Consider the following 26,746-nt stretch of genomic DNA (forward strand, 5'->3'; position numbering starts at 1 on the left):
CCCCATGCCTCCGGACCCTGAGCCACCGGCCGGGCATTTCCCCTCCCGGCCTCCGGGGGCGCAGGGTCCAGAGGCATGGGGGCTGCCCGAAGCCGGTAGTGCTCGGGCAGCTCGGCTCTTAAACAGAGCCTAAGAGTCAGGGGAGGAGCACAGCAGCCACGGGAGGGGAAGTGCCCGGCTGGCGGTATTTTTCCCGGACATGTTCGGCTTTTTGGCAATTCCCCCTGGACGGGGGTTTGATTACCAAAAAGCCGGACATGTCCGGGAAAAACCGGACGTATGGTAACCCTATACTATATAAAGAGCTGGTAGTGCTGCCTATAGCTAAGGTTGCCCAACATTTCCCATAATACTTGGCTTTCAGTTGTATACCTTTGCCAAAGTTTTAAGTTGGGGTTAAAATTTTCCATGGTGGGTATGTGTGTAAGGCTGACTTCTTTTCCTTTTTCTTTTTAAGTTTCAGCAAAAATGGTTCAGCTGGTTCCAAGAACCAGGACATGCAAATACATTGTCCTGTTCATGTTGAAAAATTCTTCTAGCTGCTGCACTGAGAAACCCTATCACCCTATGCTTTGAAGCAGGGATTTGAAGTTTGGCAACGGTGGGAGGGGGAAAGCACACTAGTGCCAGAGATGTGCCTTTTGCTGTGCCTCTGTGGAAAAATCACCCAAATCTGGCCAAGTCATGAGCCTCGGAACACGTGTGCCCATGCTCGGCACACTTGTAAGAGTTTGGCAGCTGAAGTCTCTAAAGTTTCTGCCTGCACTGAACATAATTCATCTCAGGGCTGAAGGGATTGAGCAGGATTTTTGCTAACTGCTCCTGTCACTACTAGGGGCTGCTGTGGTGCCGTGTACCAGAACTGAGATCAAGGAATCTCTCCCTCACCTTCAGTGCTCCGCTGCTGGCCTCCAGGCCATGTAGAAAAGGAAGAGCCACCTGACTTGAATGTAGAGGAGTGAGGAATTTGGGCAAAGTCAGGGGTGTTGCAGGAGCCAGAGGGTATAGGGGCTGGGTGTATTTAGTAGGAAAGTGGCAGGTGCTGGGGCATTGTGGGCTTGTGGTTGATTAGGAGCTGGGGTACCGTGCAGAAGAGTCTATAAACACTGTAGAGCTCACTCCCCTATAGAACCTGAAATTGAACCCAGGAGTCCTGAGTCTAAATTCCTCTGCTGACAGCAAATAGCTATGAAGCACTCTGGCAAAGTGTGTCTCACTCTGTTAGTGACTGGTCACAGAGAAAAACAGCCTACTACTGCTGCATGTTACTCTGTTAACTCAAGCGGTACAGGTCTTTGCTAAAGGTCCTGTTGCTGCTGACCCAAACTGTGGTGGATAGAATTTTTTTTCATATCAGGAAGCTGCATTTAAACCCAAAACCTGCAATTAAAAGAACAATAGGGTTGCAGAGTCAAGCGTTCAAATATTAGGAAAATGGCATGCAATAATGTACCGGTAATTAGACTGTATCATACGGGATGTGCACATATGAATTAAGGTTGCACAGGAGACCTTCATTCTGACATTTTCTAACTCTTGAGTTTGCAACTTTAATGCTCTTCTTCTGTGTGTATAAGTGTAAAGGAGAAATATATATGCTTCAATTAAATTAAAACCTAGTCATATGTGTCACTAAATCTATACTAGGCCCCAAATTGTGTTTAAACTTTTACTAAAGGCAATATATATATATATATATATATATATATATTTTTTTTTTTTTTCTAAAGCATCACTCATTACAATCAGTTTGTCTTGTTCAGGGTACTATTATTGTAGTGCAAACATTTTTGACTGTTATCACAAAATCCTGACAATTGCTAACTGTTCTTAACTTGAATCTTTGCTTACAAATAAGTGTATGTCTGTCTAGAGCATATCATATCAAAGTTTAAAGGCAGCACAACTTATGAATGTGAGCCACTGTATTCTTCTTAAAATATATGAACACCAAATTGGATTGTTTTCCATTGGTGTTCAAGGGAAAATGGTACCTACTTAAACTTAGTTGACCTTCTGTTTGGAAGCCTAAAAAAAAAAAAAAACAAAAATATGTATGGAATGTGTAATGTGAAAAAGGAGCAGTCTGGATGGCTAAAGATTTTGCTGCACAGGGCCAGATGTGCATTGAGCCAGACTTTTAGTTCTAAAAATGTCCCCAGATCAATGTGCTCAAGAAAAAAGAGAGGTGAATTTTCTTAGCAGAAAAACAAATATTCAAAATTTTGAATGAATAAACTAAAAGTTCTTGATTTCCTGTAAGAGGCATTTTAAACTTCAGCCAGAGAATATCCATTAATTAGCAATGGGTCAGTTAAAGCCATTCTGACAAAGTGGTAGCTTTTAAAAATGTAGTTTTTATTTTTTGCTTTATGTCAGTGTGAAGATCTGAGCAGCAGAATTAAAATCTTCTATAAAAAGCTGTTTTCATATAGCAATTTAGCTACATGTCTACTTAAACTTTTTTTATAGGCAGTTTTATGGTACAGGCTATACCTGAAAAAGTGCTGGCTTTAACTGGTACTGGAGTTTATCCTACAGTGCTGTTACATACTAGATAATAAATATGAAAAATAACTTTATAAAATCACCAGAATCTAAAACTGGTACACACCAGCCTCTTCTCATACTGTATGTGCAGATGTGGCAGCAGTAGAAATCTATCTGAAGATCTCAGACACCTGAATTTCTGTGGTAAATAGGGTTTCAGCTTCCTGAATGAAGGGGTGAGATACAAACATGGCAGTCCAGAAAAGATTGTGCACCAGGCTTTTCTCCTGGAGTGCAGTGAAGAGACTTTTGGATAGCCAAAATTCTGTCTTGCGTCCCTGACAATAGAACACTGTTGGGATTCAAGTTTGAACAGCCTCAAGAAAGAAAATTGGATTTAAAGAGGCTGTGATGTATTCTGCATTTTTATATTTAAATTACAAAACACACATCCTGTTCCTAGACCTCTGGGGACATCTTCAATAACTAAAACAGTTAATCTTGATTAACATTTTGCAAATTGTCTGCATGAAAGGACACTCCTGAACTTTACAACTATTACATTTTAAATTCTGTGGCAACATTTGGGGGCGGGGGGTGAGAGAAGGAAACAAAAGCTATCTTTAAATACAAAATCCTCTTCTCCACCAGCCTCATAAGGTTAAAAAGTTTGAGTGAACAGAGGTTTTGTTCCGTGCCCTAAATGCCAACAGACTCTGGTTGTTTCTGACCAATGGGGCAAGTGAAATCCAGAATCCAGATCTCTCCATTGAAAATACCCTCCCGCCGTCTACCAAGGTTCCAATACTGCCAACTGGTGTTGAACCTTGACTGCCATAATCTGCTTGGTGAGAAGTGGTCTTGCTGGTAACTAGAACCTAAGCCAGGGGTTGGCAACGTTCGGCACGCGGCTCGCCAGGGTAAGCGCCCTGGCGGGCCGGGCCAGTTTTATTTACCTGCTGACGTGGCAGGTTCGGCTGATCGCGGACCCCACTGGCCGCGGTTCGCCGTCCCGGGCCAATGGGGGCGGCGATAAGCCGCGGCCAGCACATTGCTCGCCTGCGCCGCTTCTCGCCGCCCCCATTGGCCCAGGACGGCGAACCGCGGCCAGTGGGGTCCGCAATCAGCCGAACCTGCCGCGTCAGCAGGTCAATAAAACTGGCCCGGCCCGCCAGGGTGCTTGCCCGGCCCGCCAGGGTGCTTACCCTGGCGAGCCGCGTGCTGAATGTTGCCGACCCCTGACCTAAGCAATATGAGATAGTAGTTCTCCAACTGTAATTTGTAAAACACTTGCTCACAATCCATAAAATGCATGACAGACTCAGAGATTGAAGCGAGCACCCTTTTACAATTCTGCAGGTGAACAGACTGCTGCAACAAAGGTCATGCTAGCCTATAAAAAGTTAACTTCCTTACTCTGCTTTTTTTATTTTGTGGAATAATCACAAGTTCATCTACACCATCTTTTGCTATATAATACTAATGGACTCTTTCTGAATTTAAGTAGGGTTACCATATTCAAACATTTAAAAAAGAGGACACTCCACGGGGCCCCGGTCCCTTCTCCGCCCCCATTCCAACCCCTTCCCCAAAGTCTCTGCCCCCTCCTCTGAGCACCCTGCATTCCCCCTCCTCCCTCCTGCTCTGATCTTGGTTGGGGGTTGCTAAGGCTTCCCTGCTCCCCACTCGCCCCGCAGCCCCTATGCCCTTGCCTGCCCTGCTCCTCCTCGCCCTGCAGCCTCTGCACCGCCTGCCTGCCCTGCCCCTGCAGCCTCTGCGCCCCCCCCGCCCCTGCAGCCTCTGTGCCCCCTGCTCCCCACTCGCCCTGCAGCCTCTGTGCCCCCTGCTCCCCACTCGCCCTGCAGCCTCTGTGCCCCCTGCCTGCCCTGCCCCTGCAGCCTCTGCACCCCCCCGCCCCTGCAGCCTCTGCTCCCCCCGCCTGCCCTGCCCCTGCAGCCTCTTCACACACACACCCCCTGCAGCCTCTGCTCCCCCTGCTCACCCGGCAGAGGGAGAAATGCAGGCTACACTGCCGGCTGCTCTGTGTGGGAGGAGGGAGCAAGAGAGGGGGAGGGACTCTGGCTGCTAGAGCGCCCTAATGGCTGTGAGCGGCTTTCAATCAGGCCAGGCGTCCAATCAGCCGCGCCGCACTCCGCATGAGGGGAAAGGGGAAATCCCGGACATTTCTACTTGATTAGAAATCTCCCCCCGGACGGCCATTTAACACTGAAAAAGCCGGACATGTCCGGGGAAACCCTAAATTTAAGTGTATATTGAAATGCTGCTGAAAAGCCTAGAACAGGGACCTTATTCCATTGTTGTGGTCAACATATAAAATGTCCTGCCTGCAGGATCATTTGTGTTGTGACATACAATATGCCATTTAATTCAGTGGGACACGTGATATTGAAAAAGTTGTTCTTCTTCTTCTAAGTAGTGAATAAAGTACAGATGCAAAACAAAATTAAATTGGGGTTCTGCTTGCTGAATTAAATCATTCCACCTTGATTCTAAGGCATAATGAGTCAGAATTTCATATTAACTCTTGGTAATCTTTACTATTCACCTGTTAGTAGTATTGGTTCAGTTTTTCCTACTTTCTACTGTTAGAACAAGAAACCACAAAGTGAATGAACACCTTGAACAATAAAAACAAATGAGCTAAATCAGACTGATAGGCAAAGCATTTGATAACGTGGTTCCATATCTGTCCAGAAGCTTCTAGATTTTAGCAAAGCAAGTCCCCTGTAATTCATAACTCCACCCATTCACCTTTCTGCAACATGCAGTTGATTACATCCAATAGTTGTATCGCTCTAGTAACCAATAATTCTACCCATTCTCCTTCTCGACTTTCTAGAACATTATATAACATTGAACTCAATTCCCTTACTTTGTTAGAATAAGTAAATCTTTCTTTCAGATTTTTAGTCTAATGTTTCTCAAATCAAACTTTCAAATATATTTGTGTAAATGAGTAACATAGGATTTTAAAAAATGAAAACACTATTCAGAAATAAGTTTAATTGATTTATTCTCTAGTTCTTAGGCAAACTTTCCATTTACACCTTTTAAAAAAAAAATCAATAGAAATGCGTCTGTGGTCTGATTTCAGAGAACTTTTTAAATATAATTTTTGACTCAAAGTTTCACTGTCCCTCTTAAACACTGTAACACACAGGGCTGTTAGGTATTAGCACACCTTGGATATGGGAGGCACATTTTTTTTGTGGCTTTCTGTGGAACCTCCATTAGACAAGGGTGTTCCAGTACTTTGCAATACTTCCAAACCTGTACGTGGACTACACAAATAACTTGATATTAAAAAGAAATTGTAGCATGTCTTTTTAAAAAGAGGACAACTCCGTTATCAAAGTGGAGACGTAATTACTCAGTCCACTAAAGTTGTTGAGAAGTTGTTAGAGCAGGAAAGAGAGCCTCCCACAGCACTAACCACTGTAGCTGAATTCAGTTCCCTACCCTGCCATTAACTTCTATGTAACTTTGGGCAAGTCATTTAACCTCTCAGTACTTCAGTTCCCCATCTGTAAAATGGGGTTAATGCTTCCCTACCTCACAGGATGTTGTGAAGATAAATATATTAAAGGTACTGTGGTTCTGGCTTACAAACATGAACCATTCCTTCCCCATCTCTATTAAGAGATTTTAATTTCCTGTTCCTGAACTTTCAGGAACCTGGATTAGTGAATCTGAGCCCAGAAAGGACATTTTGGTATAAACCATAGTCTCATTCCTTTTCCAAATTTTTAATTTAAGTTTATTGTTTTTGCTATAGATCTTGTCCAGAAAGGCTCCTAAAAGGGAGCTATCCAGTTAAGTGACTTAATTTTTAAAGTCCTCACTCAAGTTGCCAGTGATCTCCCTGTGACCTCTGACCCTTCTTTGGTCTCTGAATACACCTCTCCCAGATAATGGCCTTGTGCCTTAGGCCTTTCTGCAGTGGAATCCTGTGATTCTCCTTCTTTTCCAGGATTGTCTTCACTGCTGTGTTAACTCATGGTATAACTTGAGTGTTGGCCCTATTCCAGCTCATGTCCACATGCAGCTCTCTAGCTGGAATTAGGTGGGATTTTCAGTTCAAGTTAGCTGGCCTGTCGGGGTGTGGGTTAAATCTCCAGTGCTGCTGACAATCCAGTACAGTAGTGGGGATTCAGCTACCCAGCTCAAGGGCACGTCTTCACTACCCGCCGGATCGGCGGGTAGCAATCGGTCTATTGGGGATAGACTATCGCGTCTAGTGAAGACGCGATAAAATCGATCCCTGATCGCTTTGCTGTCGACTCCGGAAATCCACCACGGAAAGAGGCGGCAGCAGAGTTGACGGCGAGGCGGCAGCAGTTGACTTGCCGCCGTCCTCACAGCCAGGTAAGTCGACCTAAAATACGCAACTTCAGCTACGCTATTCACGTAGCTGAAGTTGCGTATCTTAGGTCGACCCCCCGCTGTAGTGTAGACCTAGCCCAAGTTAGCACAAGTCATCAGCTGCTAATCCAATCATTCTATTGGTAAGCAAGACCTTATCTTCACCGTTAAAGGTGCTTTTTTTTTTTTTTTTACTTTTGGCTTGTGTAATATTTTTTTCTTCACTGCAATAGTTAGCTCAAATGAGAGTGGCCACACTGTGAAACACTCAGGCTATCCACTGATTTTAGGCCTCATCTTCACTGCAAAAGTAGAGGTGGGCTTGCCTGCCCTATAGTCTTTGCCGGCTTAGAGATTCAGTGTAAGCTGACAGATGGAGTTCTTCAACCAGCAATGCTAGCTAAACAGACAGAAGCACTCTTGTGTGAGCATAGCTGTCTACATCAGGGTTTTTGCTGGCATAGCTGTGTGGGGGAGTGTGTTTTTGTTTTCATGCTCCTAGCCAACATAGCAGTGCTGGCAAAACTTTGAAGTGTAGACTAAGCCTGCGTGACATAAGTGAGCTCTTCATTTCTCAAGAATACTTGCTTTGTGTAGAGGGGCCTTAACTATATTTGGAAGAATTATAGTTAAAAGTTACCAATCTACCACCAGCTAGTTAGTAATAGGAGAAAACTAAACAACTGATGCTTTTCCAGGCCTAGTTCACTTTATTTTACTATTTGTTGCAACCTACTCTTCAGTTTAATTGACAGTGAATTACTTTTGCTACCGTCTGTACAGAAGTTTTGTAAATTCAGATTGTCTGTGCGCATCATTGCAAACCAGAGGATTGAAGGTTTGTAAAAGTAGCTAAACTGTAAAGGAAGCAGCTTAGATGCAACTCTATAAGAGGATGAGAAACACATCACACTACAGGCAGTAGCCCCTATTCCTCTTTCTCTCCCCGCCTCCCTCCAAGAAACCAAAACAGCTCCTCAAATTGTTCTTCCATGGTGTTTGGAAGTTTGATTGCAGAGGAGGAGAAGGGGGTCCATGCAGCCACAAAATGTAGGGTTATGTGGGGCCTCAGATATATAGGGTGATGTCCATGCTATGGCAGTCCTGACAGCCATACACCTTACTCATGTTTGAGAGATGATGTAAATGTAAGTTACCATTTTGTTCACCTCCCTGTGATTATACAAAGTAAACATTTTATCTAATTCTAGAACGTAAAGCCGAATTATTGTATTTCGACATCCTGACTGCTAACAGAACTGAGCAGCGAGGAGAACAGAACGGTAGTTTTGACAATATTCCTGTAAGGATAGACTAGATGCCATGAGAGTTTGCATTCATGGGTCTATTAAGTTTTTATAGATTAAACAGTTTCTATTCAAGAGCTCTTTCTGGGTACTGTAAGTATTTGAGTTGTCAACTCTTTCTGTACTTGCACCTTATTTTATTTTTAAACAATGATTTATATTGTAAACCAAATAAAGTAGAGGTTAGTAAACACTTCAGAAGTTCATTTAACTTGCTCAAAGTTACATCTAGTTTCTTGATGATTTCCCTCATCCCTCAAATTATAGCTTCTAAATGTTCAGTACTGTCACTGGAAATATAGTTTAATGTGAATAATTTGTAGCATGCAAAAAAGGCTGTGAGCAAATGGGAAGTATGTAAATCCTTCCTCAGACTAATCAGATTTGCTTTACATTCAGTCATTAAATACTAATATTTCAAAAGGATATAATGGTGTAACTGACAAAAGCAAGGAAAATACAATTAAAAGTAACTTGTAAAACTAGTCTCGGGCGGGGGGGGGAAGGTTATTTCTAACATGGTGACTAAACGTTAGGCAATATTGAAATGAAACCTTGAATGAAGGTAACTGTCTATAATTTCTCCTCCTAGGGTTGCTTGTTTCTGAAGATACTCATAACTAATTGAGGAATATCTCTCAAGTAGTAAAACTGACTGCTGCCAGACCCTTACTGCTTATTGACTTGTCACCTTTTAGAAATCTTAAACTGACTTGTGTGTAAAATATTAATTGAAGGTGCTTCTGGAAACTACCTCTTTCACTTAGTCATTTAGCTTTCTGTCCACCCAAAGCCTCTTACTTCCAGGCACCTCACCACTTGAATAGAGACTAAAGATCGTTGTATCACACAGAATACATATGATGTTGTCATAACTATAAAGGGAAGGGTAACAGCTCTTCTGTGTACAGTACTATAAAATCCCTCCTGGCCAGAGACTCCAAAATCCTTTTACCTGTAAAGGGTTAAGAAGCTCAGGTAACCTGGCTGACACCTGACCCAAAGGACCAATAAGGGGACAAGATACTTTCAAATCTTGGGGGGGGGGGGAAGGCTTTTGTTTGTGCTCTTTGTTTGGGAGGTGGTTTGCTCTTGGGACTGAGAGGGACCAGACATCAATCCAGGTTCTCCACATCTTTCTAAACAAGTCTCTCATATTTCAAACTTGTAAGTAAACAACCAGGCAAGGCGTGTTAGTTTTCCTTTGTTTTCTCAGCTTGTAAATGTACCTTTTACTAGAGTGTTTATCTCTGTTTGCTGTACTTTGAACCTGAGACTAGAGGGGGGTCCTCTGAGCTCTTTAAGTTTGATTACCCTGTAAAGTTATTTTCCATACTGATTTTACAGAGATGATTTTTACCTTTTTCTTTAATTAAAAGCCTTCTTTTTAAGAACCTGATTGATTTCTCCTTGTTTTAAAATCCAAGGGGTTTGGATCTGTATTCACCAGGGAATTGGTGACGGTCTCTCGAGGCTACCCAGGGAAGAGAATTAGCTTTGGGATGGTGGCAGCGGACCAGATCTAAGCTGGTAGTTAAGCTTAGAAGTTTTCATGCAGGCCCCCACATTTGTACCCTAAAGTTCAAAGTGGGGAAGCAGCCTTGACAGATGTAAAGAACAACTTCACTTTGGGACCCTCCTCCAGTTCGCTTGTCCATTCACTGAAAAATGTATCTACCTGCTTGCCTTTGCGATTCAAAGGAAAACTTTACTGTTTACCCTTCCACCATGATCCAGAGAAAAGTGTCTCCTTAATACCTCCTTTGCTGACGAAAAATCCCACTATGTCTACCTTATCCATAGTTAACGATCAGCCATGAGATGCGCTCCTGCCATACCATTTTTAGCCACGTTGAGTAGAGGGCTCTTGATAGCTGAAACATGCTGAGGAATGTGTATGTCTTCAATATGTGTGAAGTCTGTATGTAAAATATACCTAGTTACTCTAATTACTAATTAGTTTTGATGAATTATACAGGGGCAGGGAATCAGGGTGTGATTTAAAGATGTTTGTAGAACTCTAATTCCAGATTTCTAGCTCTTGTATTTGCATAAATGTTAATGCTGATTTACACACACACACATTGATCTTGAAGTTAGAGGTCTTAAGTTATTTTTAAATAAGATTTGTATAGATGCTATATACTCAGGTGCTTGCTGCAAACTAGCAGTTGGTAGATTTGGACCAGTTGGCCTTTCTTTGAACCACACAAACGATCAAACTTCTGGTGCGGTTTTTGTCTAATTTTTTATTGTTGTTGAATTAGGTCAATATAGTTCCTTGGAGAAAAGTATTGAAGTAGTTACTTTTATTTGGAAGCTGTGTTCTCCATTCAGAATAGTTACAAATTCAAAATAGCATAAATTGAGACAGTTTTCTCCCTCATTTTTTTGCCTTTCTACATATAGTCATGTTGGTGAAAATACCCATTGCAAGTTTCCCATTGGTATTTTGTACTTCTGAATATTATCCTAACATGTCAATGCACATTATTTAAGTTTTTGGGCTTAGATCTTCCTGTGTTTGGCAGGGAGGGAGAGAATGCTGCAACAATTTAAATATTCTTAAACCTTTCCTTTCTCTTCTGTTCACCAGGCACATTGTTAAGAGGCAAAGATGAAGGGATAAAAGGGTACTCTAGCAAACTTAATCCTTTATATTGAGAAATAATTGCATACTCAAGTCTGGCCATATTCATTGTAATGGTTAGTGACTATGATTAGGCTTATGTTGATTCTCTCCTAATGGGGGATAGTGTATTTATAGTAGAATATCTGTACATATTGTTTTTGAGATTTCAGGAAAATACTTTTAAACTAAATAATTTTTTTGTTATGTTTTAGGTATAAGAGAGTCTTCTCAGTTGGAACCCATGCCGTCACTACATACAATCCGAACACACTAGAAGTCACAAATCAGGTAATGATAAATGTAGTTATAGCCTTCTTGGATACCTTAAGATATCCTAATGCAATCTGGTTTCATGTTAATACTTTTCTGACTCTTCTTGTCCCCTCCTTAATATTGAGTGTGGTCAGCTATGTTTTACAGAGGGTTCTCTCTGGTGTAAACACTAAGCATAACCAAAAGGGGTATCAGTTGCACTAATTTCATGATTAGGCACTGCAGTGCCTAGGCTTGCTCAGTCAGATTGTCCTTTTATATGCTAAAGAAAAGTAGCTGATGCAATAACTAATAGTTTAAACTGTGATTTGGTGGCTTTAGAAGCTTGTATAGTCCTCTTTGTTCTGTTACACAACAGAACTAAAATAGTTACTTAGTAAAACAATCTCTTTCAACTTCCCTTTTTTTTTGTGTCCTATCTCAGGACTACTTGACAGTTCCTGTGTCCCTGAAAGGAATCACTGCAGAGCAGAGATCTGCAGGGTCACAAATTTTATCCTTCTTTGCTTGGATCCTTGTGCTTTCTCATTAGTCGAAATGTTAGCTTTTTTTAATTCCTAGCTACCACTTTCAGCAGAGAGTGAATGCATTGAGCTTCTTCATCAAATTTGAATACTTAATCATAAAACAGATGTATATGCTGCTTGTTGATAACTCCCATATTTAGTTACTGTATACCTTTATATTAGTCACAAACTAGAGTGTTGGGTTTTGTTATAACCTTAATTGTTTTTAACAATTTAAGACCTCTTATAAAGAGACCTAAAGTACAAATACACCCTTAAATACCTGTTTCACTACATTTGGATATAAAAGATTCTATTTCTTACATTAATAGAAACTTATCAAATTACCTTAATTTGTTTACCTTAGTGGCCTTATGGAGATATTTGTAGTATCGGTCCTGTTGGAAAGGGGCAAGGAACAGAATTCAGCCTCACTTTTCGTAAGGGGAGTGGAAAGAAGTCTGAAACTCTTAAGTTTTCTACAGACCATAGAACAGAACTCATTACAGAAGCACTGGTAAGAACTAGTTATTTGGCTATTCAACCAATTTAAGATATGTTACTGTATTGTTACACTATTATTAGATGTAATAAGAATGTTCACTTTGTATTTTATGTGATGAGAAGGAAAGCTGCTGTGCTTATATATTAAAATAGATATTCGTATACTTGGCCTACAGTGTTCATTGAAATAACTTGTATCTAAGGGCTGGTCCACACTACCCGCCTAATTCGGCGGGTAGAGATCGATCTTCTGGGATCGATTTATCGCGTCTCATCTGGACGCGATAGATCGATCCCAGAAGCGCTCCCCCGTCGACTGCGGAACTCCTGCTCGCCGAGAGGAGGAAGCGCTGTCGACGGGGGAGCCTGTCTGCGCCGTGTGGACCCGAAGTAAGTACTTTTTAGTTCGATATAGGAAACGTCGACTTCAGCTACGCTATTCTCGTAGCTGAAGTTGCGTTTCCTATATCGATCCCCCGCCCCAGTATGGACCAGCCCTAAGACTCCAATTTACTCCATGTGTTAGACTAGTGATACTCAGACCTCAGTGGTTTAGTAGCCAAATTAATGACCAATATTATCCAAAAGAGCCACAGTAGTGTGAATGTTTCATTTACTATGGTACTAAATATTTAATATTCTTATAGCATATAAGTGAATAACTTAATGCAAGTTGGTAACTTACTTTCACCCCTGGTTATTAACCAATTAACTTAAATCTCTTACTGGGACGCAGTGCTGCCAGGTCCCTGGGCACGGTGGGGGAGGCCTGGCTCTGGGACCCGAACGGGCGGGGCCTCAGGTGGAAGGGGCAGGGCCAGTGGAGCTGGAACAATTTTTAGGGTGGGAGTGCTGAGCTGCGTCTGCTCCTTCAACAGGCCACGCCCCTCTCCACCCCAGGCTGGGATCACAGCTGGGGCCAGTTGCGGAGCCCCAGGCCAGCAGCTGGGACCCTGGATGGCAGCAGAGGGGCCGGTGGTTGGTGAGGAGCTGGCACCCTGGGCGAGGGGCCATGCTGGGTGCAAAGCCTGGGGGGGTGATGCAGCACCCCCTGCACCCATACTTCCCGTGTCTATGGGCAGGGCTGGGTGCCAGCCTACCCCAGCCAGCCCTTCAGCGATGCCCGGCCTGCGCTGCCTGGGGCTCCGGCCACTGCCACAGTGGCCGGGAACCCTGGGCCCTTTTAAATCGCCTGGCCCCAGGGCAGATGCCCCTTTTGCCCCCGCCGCAGCAGCAGTGCTTTAACGTCAGCTTTGTACCAGCCTCTACCAGCAGCCGCTTTCTTACCAGTATGCGGTACCAGCTTACTTTCACCTCTGTTAATAACACAGTAAAAGCATTTGGAGTGATTCATAATTAAACTGCACAGTGTTTTAATATCACGTGCTGCAGGAGATGCATTAAAGAGGTACTTGCGGCTTGTGAGCCTCCGTCTGAGTATCACTGCGTTGTTCACTACCAGTGAACGTATGTTTTTATATAAAACAAATGGTGCACTTTAAATATACAACTTTTAAATCTTTAAGTTTTAGACTATCCCAAAAGGATTCACGTCGGAGTCCCTCGGGAATAATTAAAACAATGAATTATTTTCTCACTGAAATCACAGTAACAACTTGTTTCCATTCTCCTTTTTACAGAGATTCAGAACAGACTTTTCAGAAGGAAAAATCACAGGAAGGGCAAGTATCTGGCCTGTCTGTATTGGACTACAAATCCAGTCATTTCATATTTACAAAATACTGTAAAAACAGACTTTAATTTTGAGTTGACCATGTCCCTTTATATTTTAAATAGTTATGGCTACACCTAAATCTGAATTTCCTGCCAATTTTGTGGCTTTGCAATTTTTTTTCTTTTTTTTAAATGTTGTGAGATGAACAATATGGGAGAACTCTCCATATAGAGCAAAGAGGTAACCTGTATAACTGCACAAACAAACTGGAAAAAATATACTTCTTTGTCACTTCAAGGGTTGCTATCAAGGTACACTTATGTGGTGTAGCTATAGTAGACAGACTACAGAACTGTGGATCTATTTCAAAAATCTCTTTTGAAAGGAGATTGAATATTATTAATTAGAAATAGTTGAAATTCAAGTGAAGTTATCAGAACACTGGTCAGCAAAGACTTGCGTTTGAAAGTAAATGTGTAGTAGCACTTATGTACTTTGGGAGGACTTCACCACCTCATTGCTAGCTGCTGTGAAGGGGGGGGGGAAATGCAAATTTTTGGTCTATAGTGGGAGTAGGGAAAAACTTCCAAACATATCTTCTTAAAGAAGACTTATGGAGAGAGCATGAAAGAGCTTACTGGAAACTAGCTACTGAATCTCTGTAGTAAGTCAGCTTATGAGATTTATGCATTTAACACCCATACCTTGATACTTGGTTTCACATCCACTCGTCTCCCTGGAATGCATCTTAATAGGTCTTCTGTTTTGATGGCTTTGTTCATTTATATCCTTTTGAGTGTCTAGAAGCCTATTACCATTCTAGGGCGACACCATGTAGGACTTTTTTGAAGTGATACTTTACTAAACAAGTATTCCATAGCACTGTTAGAACAATCAAGATTCTAATGACTGAAATTTGTTGGGGATTCCCTGTCTAAGGCTATGTCTACACTGCAATGTAAGCCCAGGGTTTGTGGGACTTGAGTCAACTGACCCATGATGGGGGACCCTGGGCTTGAGTGTCTACATGGTATTTAAACCCTGCATTTAGGACTCTTCTAACCCGTGCTAAACCTAGGGCTCTGGCGACTGGCAGTGCGCAGACCCAAGTCAAGGTAACCATATGCCAGAGTCCCTAGTGTCCCCTGCAGAATGTGGCCTCTCTAGCCCTATGACCACGGTGCACTGTGAGAACTTTACTGCCTATCCTGCACTTTACAGGAAGCTTGAACAGATAACCCAACCCAGGAGGCTCTCTGATAGTGTGCTTGCAGAGCGGTGATCAGAAGAGACTAGGTTAACACCAAGGGGGGTAACTTCAGTTCTCCGAGTGGCTTGCAGATTGTTAGGATAATTGTCATACTGCTGGATGACTCCCAGGCCCTGAGTCAAGCGGGGCTGCAGCTACAATGCAAAGCAATAGGGCTTGGACCCCGGGTTCCATCGGACTCTACCTTGGGTGGTCCTACCCTGCAGGATCCTGGGACACTGGGGCCGAGCACTGGGTTAGCCCTATTTCAGTGTAAATGCGAGGGGTGATGGATAGGCTTGAGCCCGGGCTCATGTTGCAGTGTGAATATCCCGTAAGTGAACAGTGTGTCAAGACTGAGTTAAGCTTATATCAATTACAATGTAATAAATAAACGTGAAGGTCAGGAGGTAAAGATAGGTCAAACCATGCTGTGCTGTCATGGCTTTCAGATTTATTGGGGAAACTTGCTTGATCATATGAAACAATCTCAAATTAAAGAACTGTTATGTGTAGATGTAGTCCTCAGAAGGTGAAGAAGTCTTTTTGGTTGTCTCTGAACTTAACAGCAGTTTCTTCTTTCATAGAGATACAACTGCTATAAGCATCACTGGAGTGACATGAGAAAACCTGTGATTCTGGAAGTGACTCCTGGAGGGTTTGATCAAATTAATCCTGCAACTAATAAAGTCCTGTGTTCCTATGACTACAGAAATATCGAAGGCTTTGCTGATCTCTCTGACTATCAGGGAGGTTTCGCTATACTTTATGGAGGATTTAGTAGATTGGTGAGTATTATAACATTTTATGCATATCAAGTCAGGAGAAGTTTTACATAAACAGAATAATAAGTGTGAGGCTGTCTCATTCTCTTGCCTGAAAGTTCAAATCACTACCATGGCAGATATCAAACTACTCAATCTACAAGCCATTTAGTAAGTTCAACAGGGCCAATTATACAACATTTAATATTGGTAGTGTTGTAGCCATGTTGGTCCCAGGATATGAGAGCAACATTGGGCCAACTTCTGTTGGTGAAAGAGATAAGCTTTTGATCTCCACAGACCTTGAAAGCTTCATTCATCAACAGAAGTTGGTTCAATAAAACATTTAATATGGAATTCTGCCCAAGTCCCCTTGAGTACTAACCGGGAGACTGGTTATTATCTGCCTGCGTATAAACTTGAGTGGAACAAGTTAAAATGAGGGAGCGCAGAACCCATACATAATTAAAATAAAAATCCTAAGCCACTTATTATGAACTACATTGCAAGCAACTGAATGGTCTGCAGCAAAACAAGATAGCTCTGCAGTAGGAATTACCTTAAACTTAGATACCTGTACATCAGTGCTGCCACAATTAAATGTTTTAATTTTCTATTTATTAAAGAGGGAAACATGAATTAAGCTATTCAAGACACACTTCGAGTTTTATTTCTTGTTTACAAAAAACGTACAATGGGTATTGTTGATTGACAACTTCTATATAATACTTTATTTCTGATTTATTTTAGGAAAATATCTTAACTTAAAAATTTTTATAACCATTTTAACTAGTGAAGTCAAGTTACAAACTGCTGTGGAGAAATGTTAATTCTTTATTGTCATAGTATTTCTGGTTGTGTGGGGGGGAGAGGGGGAATTTTGCCATTTGTCAAGTCAACAACATTTACTAGTAAATGATACTAATAAAAAAAAACAGACTGCCATGCAATATAAACAAGTCGACTTTTTTTATAACTATTTAGAAACTTTAAGTCTGTGAGCTGATTATACCTGATGTTCAGTATCTTATTTTTTGTGTTAAACTTACCTAAATATCTCTTCCTAAAATTTGCAGCACATGTTTGCATCTGAGCAAAGGGAAGAAATTATCAAAAGTGCAATAGAACATGCTGGCAATTATATAGGCATCTCCCTCCGAATAAGGAAAGAACCTTTAGAATTTGAGCAATACTTGAGCCTTCGCTTTGGGAAATACAGCAATGATGAGTCTATCACATCTTTAGCAGAATTTGTTGTTCAAAAAATAACACCTAGACATTCGGTAAGGTCTACAAACTTAGACTACATCTTATTGGTTTGATTTATTAGGTGGCTAAAAAAGAGGTCCCCTTTTCTAACATGTTCTTTCTTTAAGGAACCTGTGAAAAGAGTATTAGCCCTTACAGAAACTTGCTTAGTAGAGCGGGATCCTGCTACTTATAATATTGTGACACTGAAACCTCTAGGAGAGGTAGGTGACAATCCTGTTTACAATATTGCATTTTAATAGTCAAATTTATTATTCTATAGTACTACTGCAACATGACAATTAAAACTGAGGTTCACTCATTAGTTCTATTTACTGTGTTCATTCTAGTCTGACCCCCTTTTCTAAAGATACAGAAACCATTCTTGGGATTCATTTTGAAAAAACACAACCCCAAGAAAAGCTGACAAAACAAATTCTAGGAAGTTCTGATTACACTTGCAGTTCTCATTTTTTTTTTTTTTTTTTTTTTTTTTTTGGTCACTTCCTTGAAACTTGAGTATATATTGTAACATTGAGCATTGGTTCAACAATTCACCTCCTTGAGTACATGAGAAGTGCATTAAATGCTTCCTATAAGTGTGGTGGTCTCTTATTACATGGCTTCTTCTTTTTAGGTATTTGCACTGGTATGTGATTGTGAAAATCCACAGCTTTTTACCATTGAATTTATCAAGGGACAAATCCGAAAATATTCTTCAACAGAGAGGTATTTTAAAAGTTTGATTACAGAGAAATGTAAATGGGAAATCAGTTTGAATGACAAAAATATTATGTAAGCTGTGTGAAGTTAAAAATAACACCTTCAAGGACCAAATTCAGACTCACTTCATTCAAAGCCTGCCTTCAACTCTCTGTGACTTGTACCCTGAAGATGCCTGTGCTACCTCCAAACAGATACCACGTGACATCTCCCCATGTGTCATCTGCTTCTCACTTAAATTTGTTAACTCCTTGGTGTTCCATATCTATCTGCTTTCAGTAAACGGGATCGTGGAAGAAACTAAAAAAAAAAAAAATTTCTCCTACACTTATATTATCCCATACAGGTGAATAGTCATAGAGGGTCAATTAGAAATAGACATTTTGTCAACGTGGTGTCAAGGTAATTGACAAGTTTTTGAAAAGTTTTGTAGTTAGACATGCTGATTAAACAAACCGGAGTGTTAGGAAGTAGGGTCGATTAGAGGAGAGAGACAGTATTAACAAGCTCTATCTTGAGAAACTACTATTGATTGAAAGCTAATATATTAAATCTAGATATTTAGCTGGTATCCATGTGCTTAACTGTTTAGTGTCTGGACTGAGTTGATCTTTCCTCTTCTCTCCCCTTCGCCCCCCCCTCCCCCCCCGTCTGTCCATCACACCTGTATGGATTAAATGTGGCTGAGGATATCCTGTAGAGTAGTGGTGCTCAACCTTATTACACAGGAGGGCCATATAAACCTAAGTACATCCTTATGTGGGCCAAACAGATTCTACATATTAAGATTTAAAGTCACCTGTATTGATTTATATTTTAAGTTCAACTTATTTTGTATGTATTTAGACAGTACTTGTACATAGAAACAGCCTATTTTCACTCTTGTGTAAACTAAAATGATGTAAACATGACAGCAGAATGCTAATGAATGAGTTGCTAGTATATTGTGTGGAAGCAGGCTGTGGGCCTTATGAAATGCTCTGTTGGGCTGTGAATGGGCCATAAGCTGGGCACCTCTGATTGTAGAGCAAGGTGCTTGTGTGCAGAAAATAAAAACGAAAGTAGTGCATGCAAGGAAAAAAAAAAAGCCAGAAAAATCTAGTCTAGCTGAAATACTACTTTCCCTACCATACTACACCATCCACTATCCCTTTACATATCTCCTTATTGTTAGTGGAAGAGTTCCACTATAGTTTGTCATGTCATTGGCTCATGCAGTTTGTATTTGGTAGCATTACAAACTTTAAAGAGTGGAAAACACTGATCTATGTAAATTCCAGTAGGAATCTTGGGCACACGTACTTACGGTTCAATCAGTGTGCTCAACTTTTTTCTTATAACAATCATCATTTTCCAGTTAAGTACCTAAATAAATTCACAGGGTAGGAAGTGTCTAAACATGTTTCTCTCTTCTCAGAGATTCCCTGTTAGCTAGCTTGCTGGATGGAGTAAGAGCCTCTGGCAATAGAGATGTGTGTGTGAAAATGACCCCAACACACAAAGGCCAGCGCTGGGGATTGCTGAGCATGCCTGTAGATGAGGAAGTAGAGAGCCTTCACCTCCGGTTTTTAGCTGCTCCTCCAAGTAAGTTCAGCTTTTACTGCAGTTCAAAGTACATGGTGTCTTTTTTTTATTTCTTTTTTTTTTTTTTTTTTTTTTTTAATAGCACAACATATCTCTAAGCCATTTAAAATCCTGTAACTCCCAACTACACTTTGTTTTTCATTGCAGATGGTAATTTTGCAGATGCTGTGTTCAGGTTCAATGCTAACATCTCATACAGTGGAGTTCTGCATGCAGTAACACAAGATGTAAGAATTAATTCTCTGCCCAGTCTCTTACAGTTTTTTGTTACTTTATACAAGTATTAATGGTTCTTCCTCCTTAACCAGGGTCTGTTCTCTGAAAACAAGGAGAAACTGATTAATAATGCCATAACAGCATTACTGTCTCAAGAGGGGGACATTGTAGCATCTAATGCAGAACTTGAAAGCCAGTTCCAAGCTGTGAGACGACTAGTTGCTTCAAAAGCTGGCTTCCTTGCCTTTACTCAGCTTCCTAAGTAAGTATTTAAGCTGATAGCGGGAAACTGTTCTAAAGGCTTGTACTCACCAGTCTCCTTGAAACTTTGAGTCTGAGTTGAGGTTGGGATCATCCATAATTGCTGAGGCTTCAGGGAAAAACTTTTATAAAGTAGCAGTTTAATGTATGTAAAACTATAAGGTTGATGGTACTGGATCACCTGATTGTATAAACTGCATCTTGCTGACGGTTTCTGAATTAGGGGTTCTCAGCACTCTAAGATTTAATCTTTAGCGTTGCCAGCTATGGTTCTGCTTTTAAGTTATAGTGTATGTTAGATATTTACTGGTAGAACACTCAAAACTGAACTTTTTTCCTTGAAAGAACAAATGCAATGGTTTAATCCAGGGGTAGTCAATAGATGGACCGCCAGATGCTTTTGAACGAACCCCAAAATCTTTATTTACTATTTTTCATTATTGTTGTTTCTCTGGAGTCTGGACCTTGACTATACCTTCACCAAGAAATTTGGACCATGACCGAAAAATAGACTACCTCTGGTTTAATCTTTCTGGTGACACATCAGCTGCAATTACAAATTCCATACATTCCACAGGGGATAAAAGGTGCAGTGAGCACCAAGCTTAGTGTAAAGTAAGTTACACCTTGGATTACATGCATTAGAGGAGCAAAAAGTAAGATGTGAAGGAAGTAGGTTTTGCGATGTTGCTCATTGCCAATTTGTAGAACTCATGGTACATACTCTTAATTGGCTTAAAGATGCAATCTGGAAACCTTTTGACTGACTTTCTGAAGAAATTGTGCATGTCTTGTTCACTTTCACAGTTAGGCTACTTTGTGAAAATGAAGTCCGTTCAGCTGTCATTATATGTGTTAAGAGTATGTATGTGGCTTTTAAAAGATTATTGCAAAGAAATTTTATAAATAGAAAAAAATTGGGCAAATTAAATTAAAAAAAAAAAATCTTCTAGCTATACTTTAATTTCTTGAACTTGAATTCTCTGATTTTTGGGCATTAATCTATTGTAAACTTTTCACTGGTCATGTAAAGTGATAATTTCTTTTGTTGTGCGTTTAGTAAATCCATGTCCTTACTAGAACTACCATTATGTCAGACTTTGAACTCTGACTTTTTGGGCTTTTGGACTCAGCTTTCTTTTGGCCATAATGTACGTTGTTTAGTTGTAATGAAAATATGTAGGGAGAGGTCCTCTAAAGACTTGTGTGTGTATATATGAGCAGTTACACCCCAGCTTGCTCCACACTAAGTTTACTCCACACCATCCTGCTGGGCTCTAAGGGTATGTCTACACAGCAACTGGTCACCCACAGCTGGCTGGTGTTAGCTGACTCAGGGTCATGGGGCTCAGGCATCAGTGCTGTTTCACTGCTGTGTAGACTTCTGGGCTTGCGCTGGCGCCTGGGCACTAGGACCCTGCGGCATGGGAGGGTCCCAAAGCTTGGGCTCCAGCCAGAGCCCGGAAGTCTACACAGCAGTGAAACAGCCCTGCAGCACGAGCCAGAGTCGGCTGGCACGGGCCAGTTGCAGTTATCTCTTTCCTGTGTAGACATATCCTGTCTGTCTGTGTAGATCGGGGTCTCAAACACGTGGCCCACGGGCCGCATGCGGTGTGTGGCCTGCCAAGCTCCCCGCGCTGCCCCTCTGCCTACCTGCGGGATTGCCCCCTGTGGCGTTGCGAGCCCCGTGCCACTCTCTGAAGCAGCTGGCAGCATGCCCCTTCGGGCCGGGGGGGAGAGGGAAGGAGGCAGAAGGCTCCTGTATTGCCTCTTTCCAGGCACCACCCCCCACAGCTCCCATTGGCTGGGAACTGGGAGCTTTGTGGGAGGTACCTAGAGGAGTGGCAAGAGCAGCGCATGCACGGAACCCTGGCACCCCCCCGCCCTTCCAGGGGCTGCAGGGACACAGTTCCAGCCGCTTCCTGGAGCGGCGCGGGGCCAGGGCAGGCAGGCAGGGAGCACCCCAACCGCCTGTCCTGAGCCCCCTGCCGCACCCTGCACGCTTTCTGCACCCCTTGGGGGCATCGTTGGGGTGGGGACTTCGGGGAAGGGGTTGGAATGGGGCGGGGCCTAATTGAAGGGGTGGAGTGGGGGTGTGGCCAGAGGCAGCGAGGGGGGGGTGTCAGTGATGCAGCCCTCGGTTCAATGCACTAGTCCTCATGTGGCCCTCATGGTCGTTTGAGACCCCTGGTGTAGATCCTGCTGTCGCACTCTAAAGATTCTGTAGTGCACTTTGATCTACTCTGCTTTGAAATGGGAGTAGATCAAAGTGCACTACAGAATCTTTAGTGCGCAGCAGAAGGTTCCATGCAGACGCTTAGGCCTTGTATACAGTACGGCTTAAGTCAGTGTAAGTGACATTTCTCAGGGGTGTGAAAACCACACCCTGAGCAACATAAGTTGCATCAATTTAGCGTGGTGTAGACACCACTTTGTTGGTGGAGATGATGTCCTGCCGACATAGCTTCTGTCTCTCATTGAGGTGGAGTAATTATGTCGACGGGAGAGCGTTCTCCCATTGGCGCAATGCGTCTTCACCTGACGCGATGCAACAGCACCAATGTCGCGCGGTAGTGAAAACGAGCCATTAGTATGCAACAGGCTAGTGTGAGATAGACTTATACCCCAGCTTGCCACATACTAATAATTCATATAGACAAGCCCTAAATTCTGAGTTAGCTGTTCAAAGGCTCTTGATGTCAAAAGCTTTTTGAAAAAAATCTTGATACTTTTTAGGTAAGTGCACTTGCAATATCCATTTTAAATTACCTTTTTTTTTTTTTTTTTACAGATTTCGGGAACGTCTAGGAGTAAAGGTGGTAAAAGCTCTTAAAAGAAACAATGATGGAGTAACCCATGCTTCTATTGACATGCTATGTGCTCTCATGTGTGTAAGTGTTTAATTCTCAACTATGTTACAGAATAGGATATTTCCTATTTTGAAATGATTAAATATGTGAATTGCAAGGCGCTGAAAATGGGGGTTTGTGTGGAAAGTGTAGTGCATGTGTATCTTGCAGTGTACGTAGGATATCCAATAGTATCACATGAGTAGACTCAGTTGTCATGGTTTAGAAGTAGAAACAGGATTCACACTCATAACTAGCTTGTTTTTCCTTTGTCACGAATCCACTGTTAGTATTAAATTTTGGACTGTAGCTTCATTCAGCTACATCAAAAGACTTGTGCAGATCTTTAAGTTTAGTTCGAAGGCTGAAATATGACTGCATTTATGAATGCTTTCTTTATCACATAGCCTATGCATGATGATTACGACTTGAGGCAAGAGCAGCTGAACAAAGCTTCCCTTCTTTCTTCAAAGAAGTTTCTGGAAAACTTATTGGAGAAATTTAATTCTCATGTGGTAAGTCATAGATTAAGGCATAGTTCATGAAAAAGTACTGAAATATTCAAGGTTGAGGGTTTGACAGCTCATATATAGCTAGTCCTTTAAAGTAAGCTTGTGCATATCTTTGCCATAAGAGAAGTTTGCACTCATTGCTCACATGCAAAAATATATCTAATTGATATTGAGACTGTGTTCAGTCAGTTTGTATCTGGGGAAATCAGAGTGAAACTGCTCTCTCCACAGACCCTAAGAGCAAGTCTACACTGCCCTGCCATTTGGGCTAAGGGCATATGAATAGCAGTGTGCACCAAAGTGCTATGCTGTAACTCCCCTGTGTGGATGCTGAAGGTGTGAATTTAAAGGTCCTGAGTTACCAAAGAGGACTAAATTATTGATAACTCGGAACCTTTAAGTTTGTGCCTGCAGCATCCACGCAGAGGAGTCATAGTGCAGCACTTTGGTGCTATACAAACCCCCCTTGTGCAAAATGCAGGGCAGTGTAGACATGCCATAAGAGGGCTCTCATTAGGTTTTTTTTAATAATGTGTTCAGTCTAATATATTCAGAAAAGCATCCCCGTTAAACCAATCCTTTCCAACAGAACAAACTCGTGCAAGGACTCTAAAAGGACTACTTAGACACTGTAGCTCCTCTGATCTGTAGCACTCTGATTTATTTGAGCTCTTTTGGTTTTCCAAAAAAAACAAAAAAACTTTCAACTCCGTTCAGAGGACTTACTGCTGCTGTGAAGCATGATATAATGAATCCGTTGTGGGATGCTCTGGAAACTTTTGTTTTGCCACACTAAAATGATGGCAATGGTTTTTATCTTTCTGTATTTGAAATACTGCTAATTATTAGCTACAAGTGGGATGCAGGTAAGAGTGGTGGGGGAAATGACTGTACTCCTTTTTGTAGCTCAAGGACAATACTGAAGAATCCTAAGTAAAGATTTTAAAACCAGCTGCTATGATTAAAATTCTTACACACTTCATTTAAATTTCAGGATCATGGGACAGGTGCCCTTGTTATTAGTTCACTTCTGGACTTCCTTACATTTGCCCTCTGTGCTCCGTATAGTGAGACAACTGAAGGGCAGCAGTTTGATATGTTGTTAGAGATGGTAGCATCTAATGGGAGAACCCTCTTTAAGCTCTTTCAGGTGAGACCTTTTTGTTCTCTTACTATTTCAAGACATACCTATGTGCTAGCAGGAAGAGAGGCATTTCAAAAGGGCATGGGCTTCCAGTCACTGTGATCTCCGATTGCAGAGTTCAAAAAGTCTGTGGGGACAATGGCATTGTGGGATTGTTGCTGGAGGACTCTCTCTGTACCAGTATAAGTAATTCAGCGTCCACACAGGCATTTTGCCAGTAGAAGAGTGCTCGTAGAGGGTTTGTGCTGCTCTGGGAACTGGTTTAATTTGACCAACAGAAGCTCAGGGTTTTGTCAGCAAGATTTAAAATTGAGCGTGGATGCATATAAGGCTGTTCTAGCAAATGGTAAGTTTTGCCTGTAAAACTTTGTAGTGTGGACCAGGCCGAGAAGAATTGTTTCCATGTCCATTTGATCATTTCAGTCTTTGAGAGTACCCTGAAAACTTTCAGTAGTGCTATTTGCATGACTGTAATATGGACTCTTGTTCATAGGAACAGGTCAGAACTCTTAATTTATTTCAGGGGCCCTGAGCCTATGCTCCCCAAGAACTATAAAAATTTGGTAATTTTTGACCAGAACTAAATTCAGAACTGCATCCTAGGAAACTGAACTTCATCTATCCCTTGAACTGTTCATTTTCCCCATAAAAATGTAAGTTAGTTTGTGCTGTTGCTAAATTGTAACTAACTCTTTTCAGCACCCTTCAATGGCAATTGTAAAAGGAGCTGGTTTGGTTATGAAGGCAATAATAGAGGTGAGATTATTTTTTAAATAACAATTACTTTGGGATAACATGCTGAGAAGTGTTGAATGTGGCTTTTTCTTTTCTGAATAGGAAATTGGAATCTGCAGCTTGTCAGTAGTAAAAACCAGTTCCAACTTTTCAGTGGTAAATATCCTCAGACTATAGCAGAATGAGACAGTCTATTCTGGCTTGCACATATATAATGTGATGGACTGAATTTTCTTGAATTGAATTATATTTAATACCTTTGAGGTCCATTGTAGTAAAAATGCAATTGTGTTGTTGAGCTGTTGGATATACCTTCTCTAGTAGGAGAGGGATGCTAATATACTTTCTCCATTATCAGCCCATTGAAGCTGCCCCCGGGAGAGGTATGCATACACTAGTTCAAAACTGAATTCTCTATGGGCTCCTAGACAAAGGATTTTTTGGATAAATAGACTGGCTTTAAACTGGCTGAAGGCCTTCTTTCTGATCCAGCAAATGGACCCTTGACAGAGGTCCTGCCAAAGTCCTTAGACAAGGGTTGGAAGGAAGGACTGGGCCTACTGAGACCTATAAGACTGGGTGTTTTGTTCTGAGCTGAAGCTGTGATGTATTTAAAACTAAAAGGAAACCCTTTGGGTCAGCTGTTTGAGGGACTGCTCCAGTCAGAGCCCATGTTAGGGTTGGGGTAATCCCTGGTAAGCTTATTAGCATGTGAGTAGGTTCTTTTATTTTTGTGTTCTCTGTGGTGCTTTTACCTTAGGAATAAAATAGGCTTGCATAAGAAGAGCCCTTCAATAACTTATAACCATTGACAATCACTCACTTTGTTAGTCTCTGAAAGTAAGCAGGTGTTTTTGGGAAGCCTTCCTCTGCTGGGAATAACACAGTGAAGGCAGGGACCTGTGTAGCCTGGAAATAGCCCAGTCAGAAGGGAGTGAGATGCAGGTCTTCACCCAAGAAAGGCAATTGCTGGGGAGCTGTAAGTCAGAGAGTTGGTGGAAGCCTGAGAGTAGGTACCCTCACTGGACCACTGTGGAAAATACGACTGCAGTTGTCGTGAACTGTGAAACACAGCACTGTTAACTAAGGGTATGTCTACACTAGAAGGGTATTTCGATTTCACTTAAATCGAATATGTGGAATCGATATTGCAAAGTCGAACTTGTTTGTCCACACTAAGGACAGTAATTCGACTTTGTGAGTCCACACCTAAGGGGAAAGCGTCGACATTAGAAGCGGTGACTGTCTGCACGGCGCCGGCCCCTCAACTTCTCCGGGGAGCCCCGCTGCCCGCCTGGGGCTCGCCCGGGTCCCCCGCAGCCCGGGCAGCCGGTCCCAGCCCCGGCTCTGCTGCCGCGCCCGCCGCTGGGCTCGGGGCTCCGCACGGCGCCGGCTCCTCAACTTCTCCGGGGAGCCCCGCTGCCCGCCTGGGGCTCGCCCGGGTCCCCCGCAGCCCGGGCAGCCGGTCCCAGCCCCGGCTCTGCTGCCGCGCCCGCCGCTGGGCTCGGGGCTCCGCACGGCGCCGGCTCCTCAACTTCTCCGGGGAGCCCCGCTGCCCGCCTGGGGCTCGCCCGGGTCCCCCGCAGCCCGGGCAGCCGGTCCCAGCCCCGGCTCTGCTGCCGCGCCCGCCGCTGGGCTCGGGGCTCCGCACGGCGCCGGCTCCTCAACTTCTCCGGGGAGCCCCGCTGCCC

The 26,746-nt window shown here is 42.4% G+C and overlaps 1 protein-coding gene across 4 annotated transcripts in view; it reads left to right on the top strand.

The window, feature by feature from the left end:
* The window catches only part of LOC112102149 (dnaJ homolog subfamily C member 13), a 101,990-nt gene that overhangs the window by 13,973 nt on the left and 61,271 nt on the right, over positions 1 to 26,746 (top strand). For all 4 annotated transcript variants that reach the window (XR_003899994.1, XM_024193258.3, XM_024193259.3 and 1 more), the window contains exons 3-16: positions 11,025 to 11,100; positions 11,959 to 12,108; positions 13,736 to 13,777; positions 15,607 to 15,807; positions 16,860 to 17,066; positions 17,160 to 17,255; positions 17,669 to 17,760; positions 19,172 to 19,338; positions 19,486 to 19,565; positions 19,647 to 19,816; positions 22,607 to 22,706; positions 23,072 to 23,179; positions 24,171 to 24,326; positions 25,020 to 25,076. Coding sequence is in view for 3 of the 4 variants with exons in the window: in XM_024193258.3 (XP_024049026.1) it covers positions 11,025 to 11,100; positions 11,959 to 12,108; positions 13,736 to 13,777; positions 15,607 to 15,807; positions 16,860 to 17,066; positions 17,160 to 17,255; positions 17,669 to 17,760; positions 19,172 to 19,338; positions 19,486 to 19,565; positions 19,647 to 19,816; positions 22,607 to 22,706; positions 23,072 to 23,179; positions 24,171 to 24,326; positions 25,020 to 25,076 (1,702 nt within the window). In the remaining variant the exon portion in view is untranslated. The remainder of the gene's footprint in view (positions 1 to 11,024; positions 11,101 to 11,958; positions 12,109 to 13,735; positions 13,778 to 15,606; positions 15,808 to 16,859; positions 17,067 to 17,159; positions 17,256 to 17,668; positions 17,761 to 19,171; positions 19,339 to 19,485; positions 19,566 to 19,646; positions 19,817 to 22,606; positions 22,707 to 23,071; positions 23,180 to 24,170; positions 24,327 to 25,019; positions 25,077 to 26,746) is intronic.

The sequence above is a fragment of the Terrapene carolina genome, unplaced genomic scaffold, assembly GCF_002925995.2.
Source record: "Terrapene carolina triunguis isolate 2854851 unplaced genomic scaffold, T_m_triunguis-2.0 Scaffold34029, whole genome shotgun sequence".
Taxonomy (NCBI): Eukaryota; Metazoa; Chordata; order Testudines; family Emydidae; genus Terrapene; species Terrapene triunguis.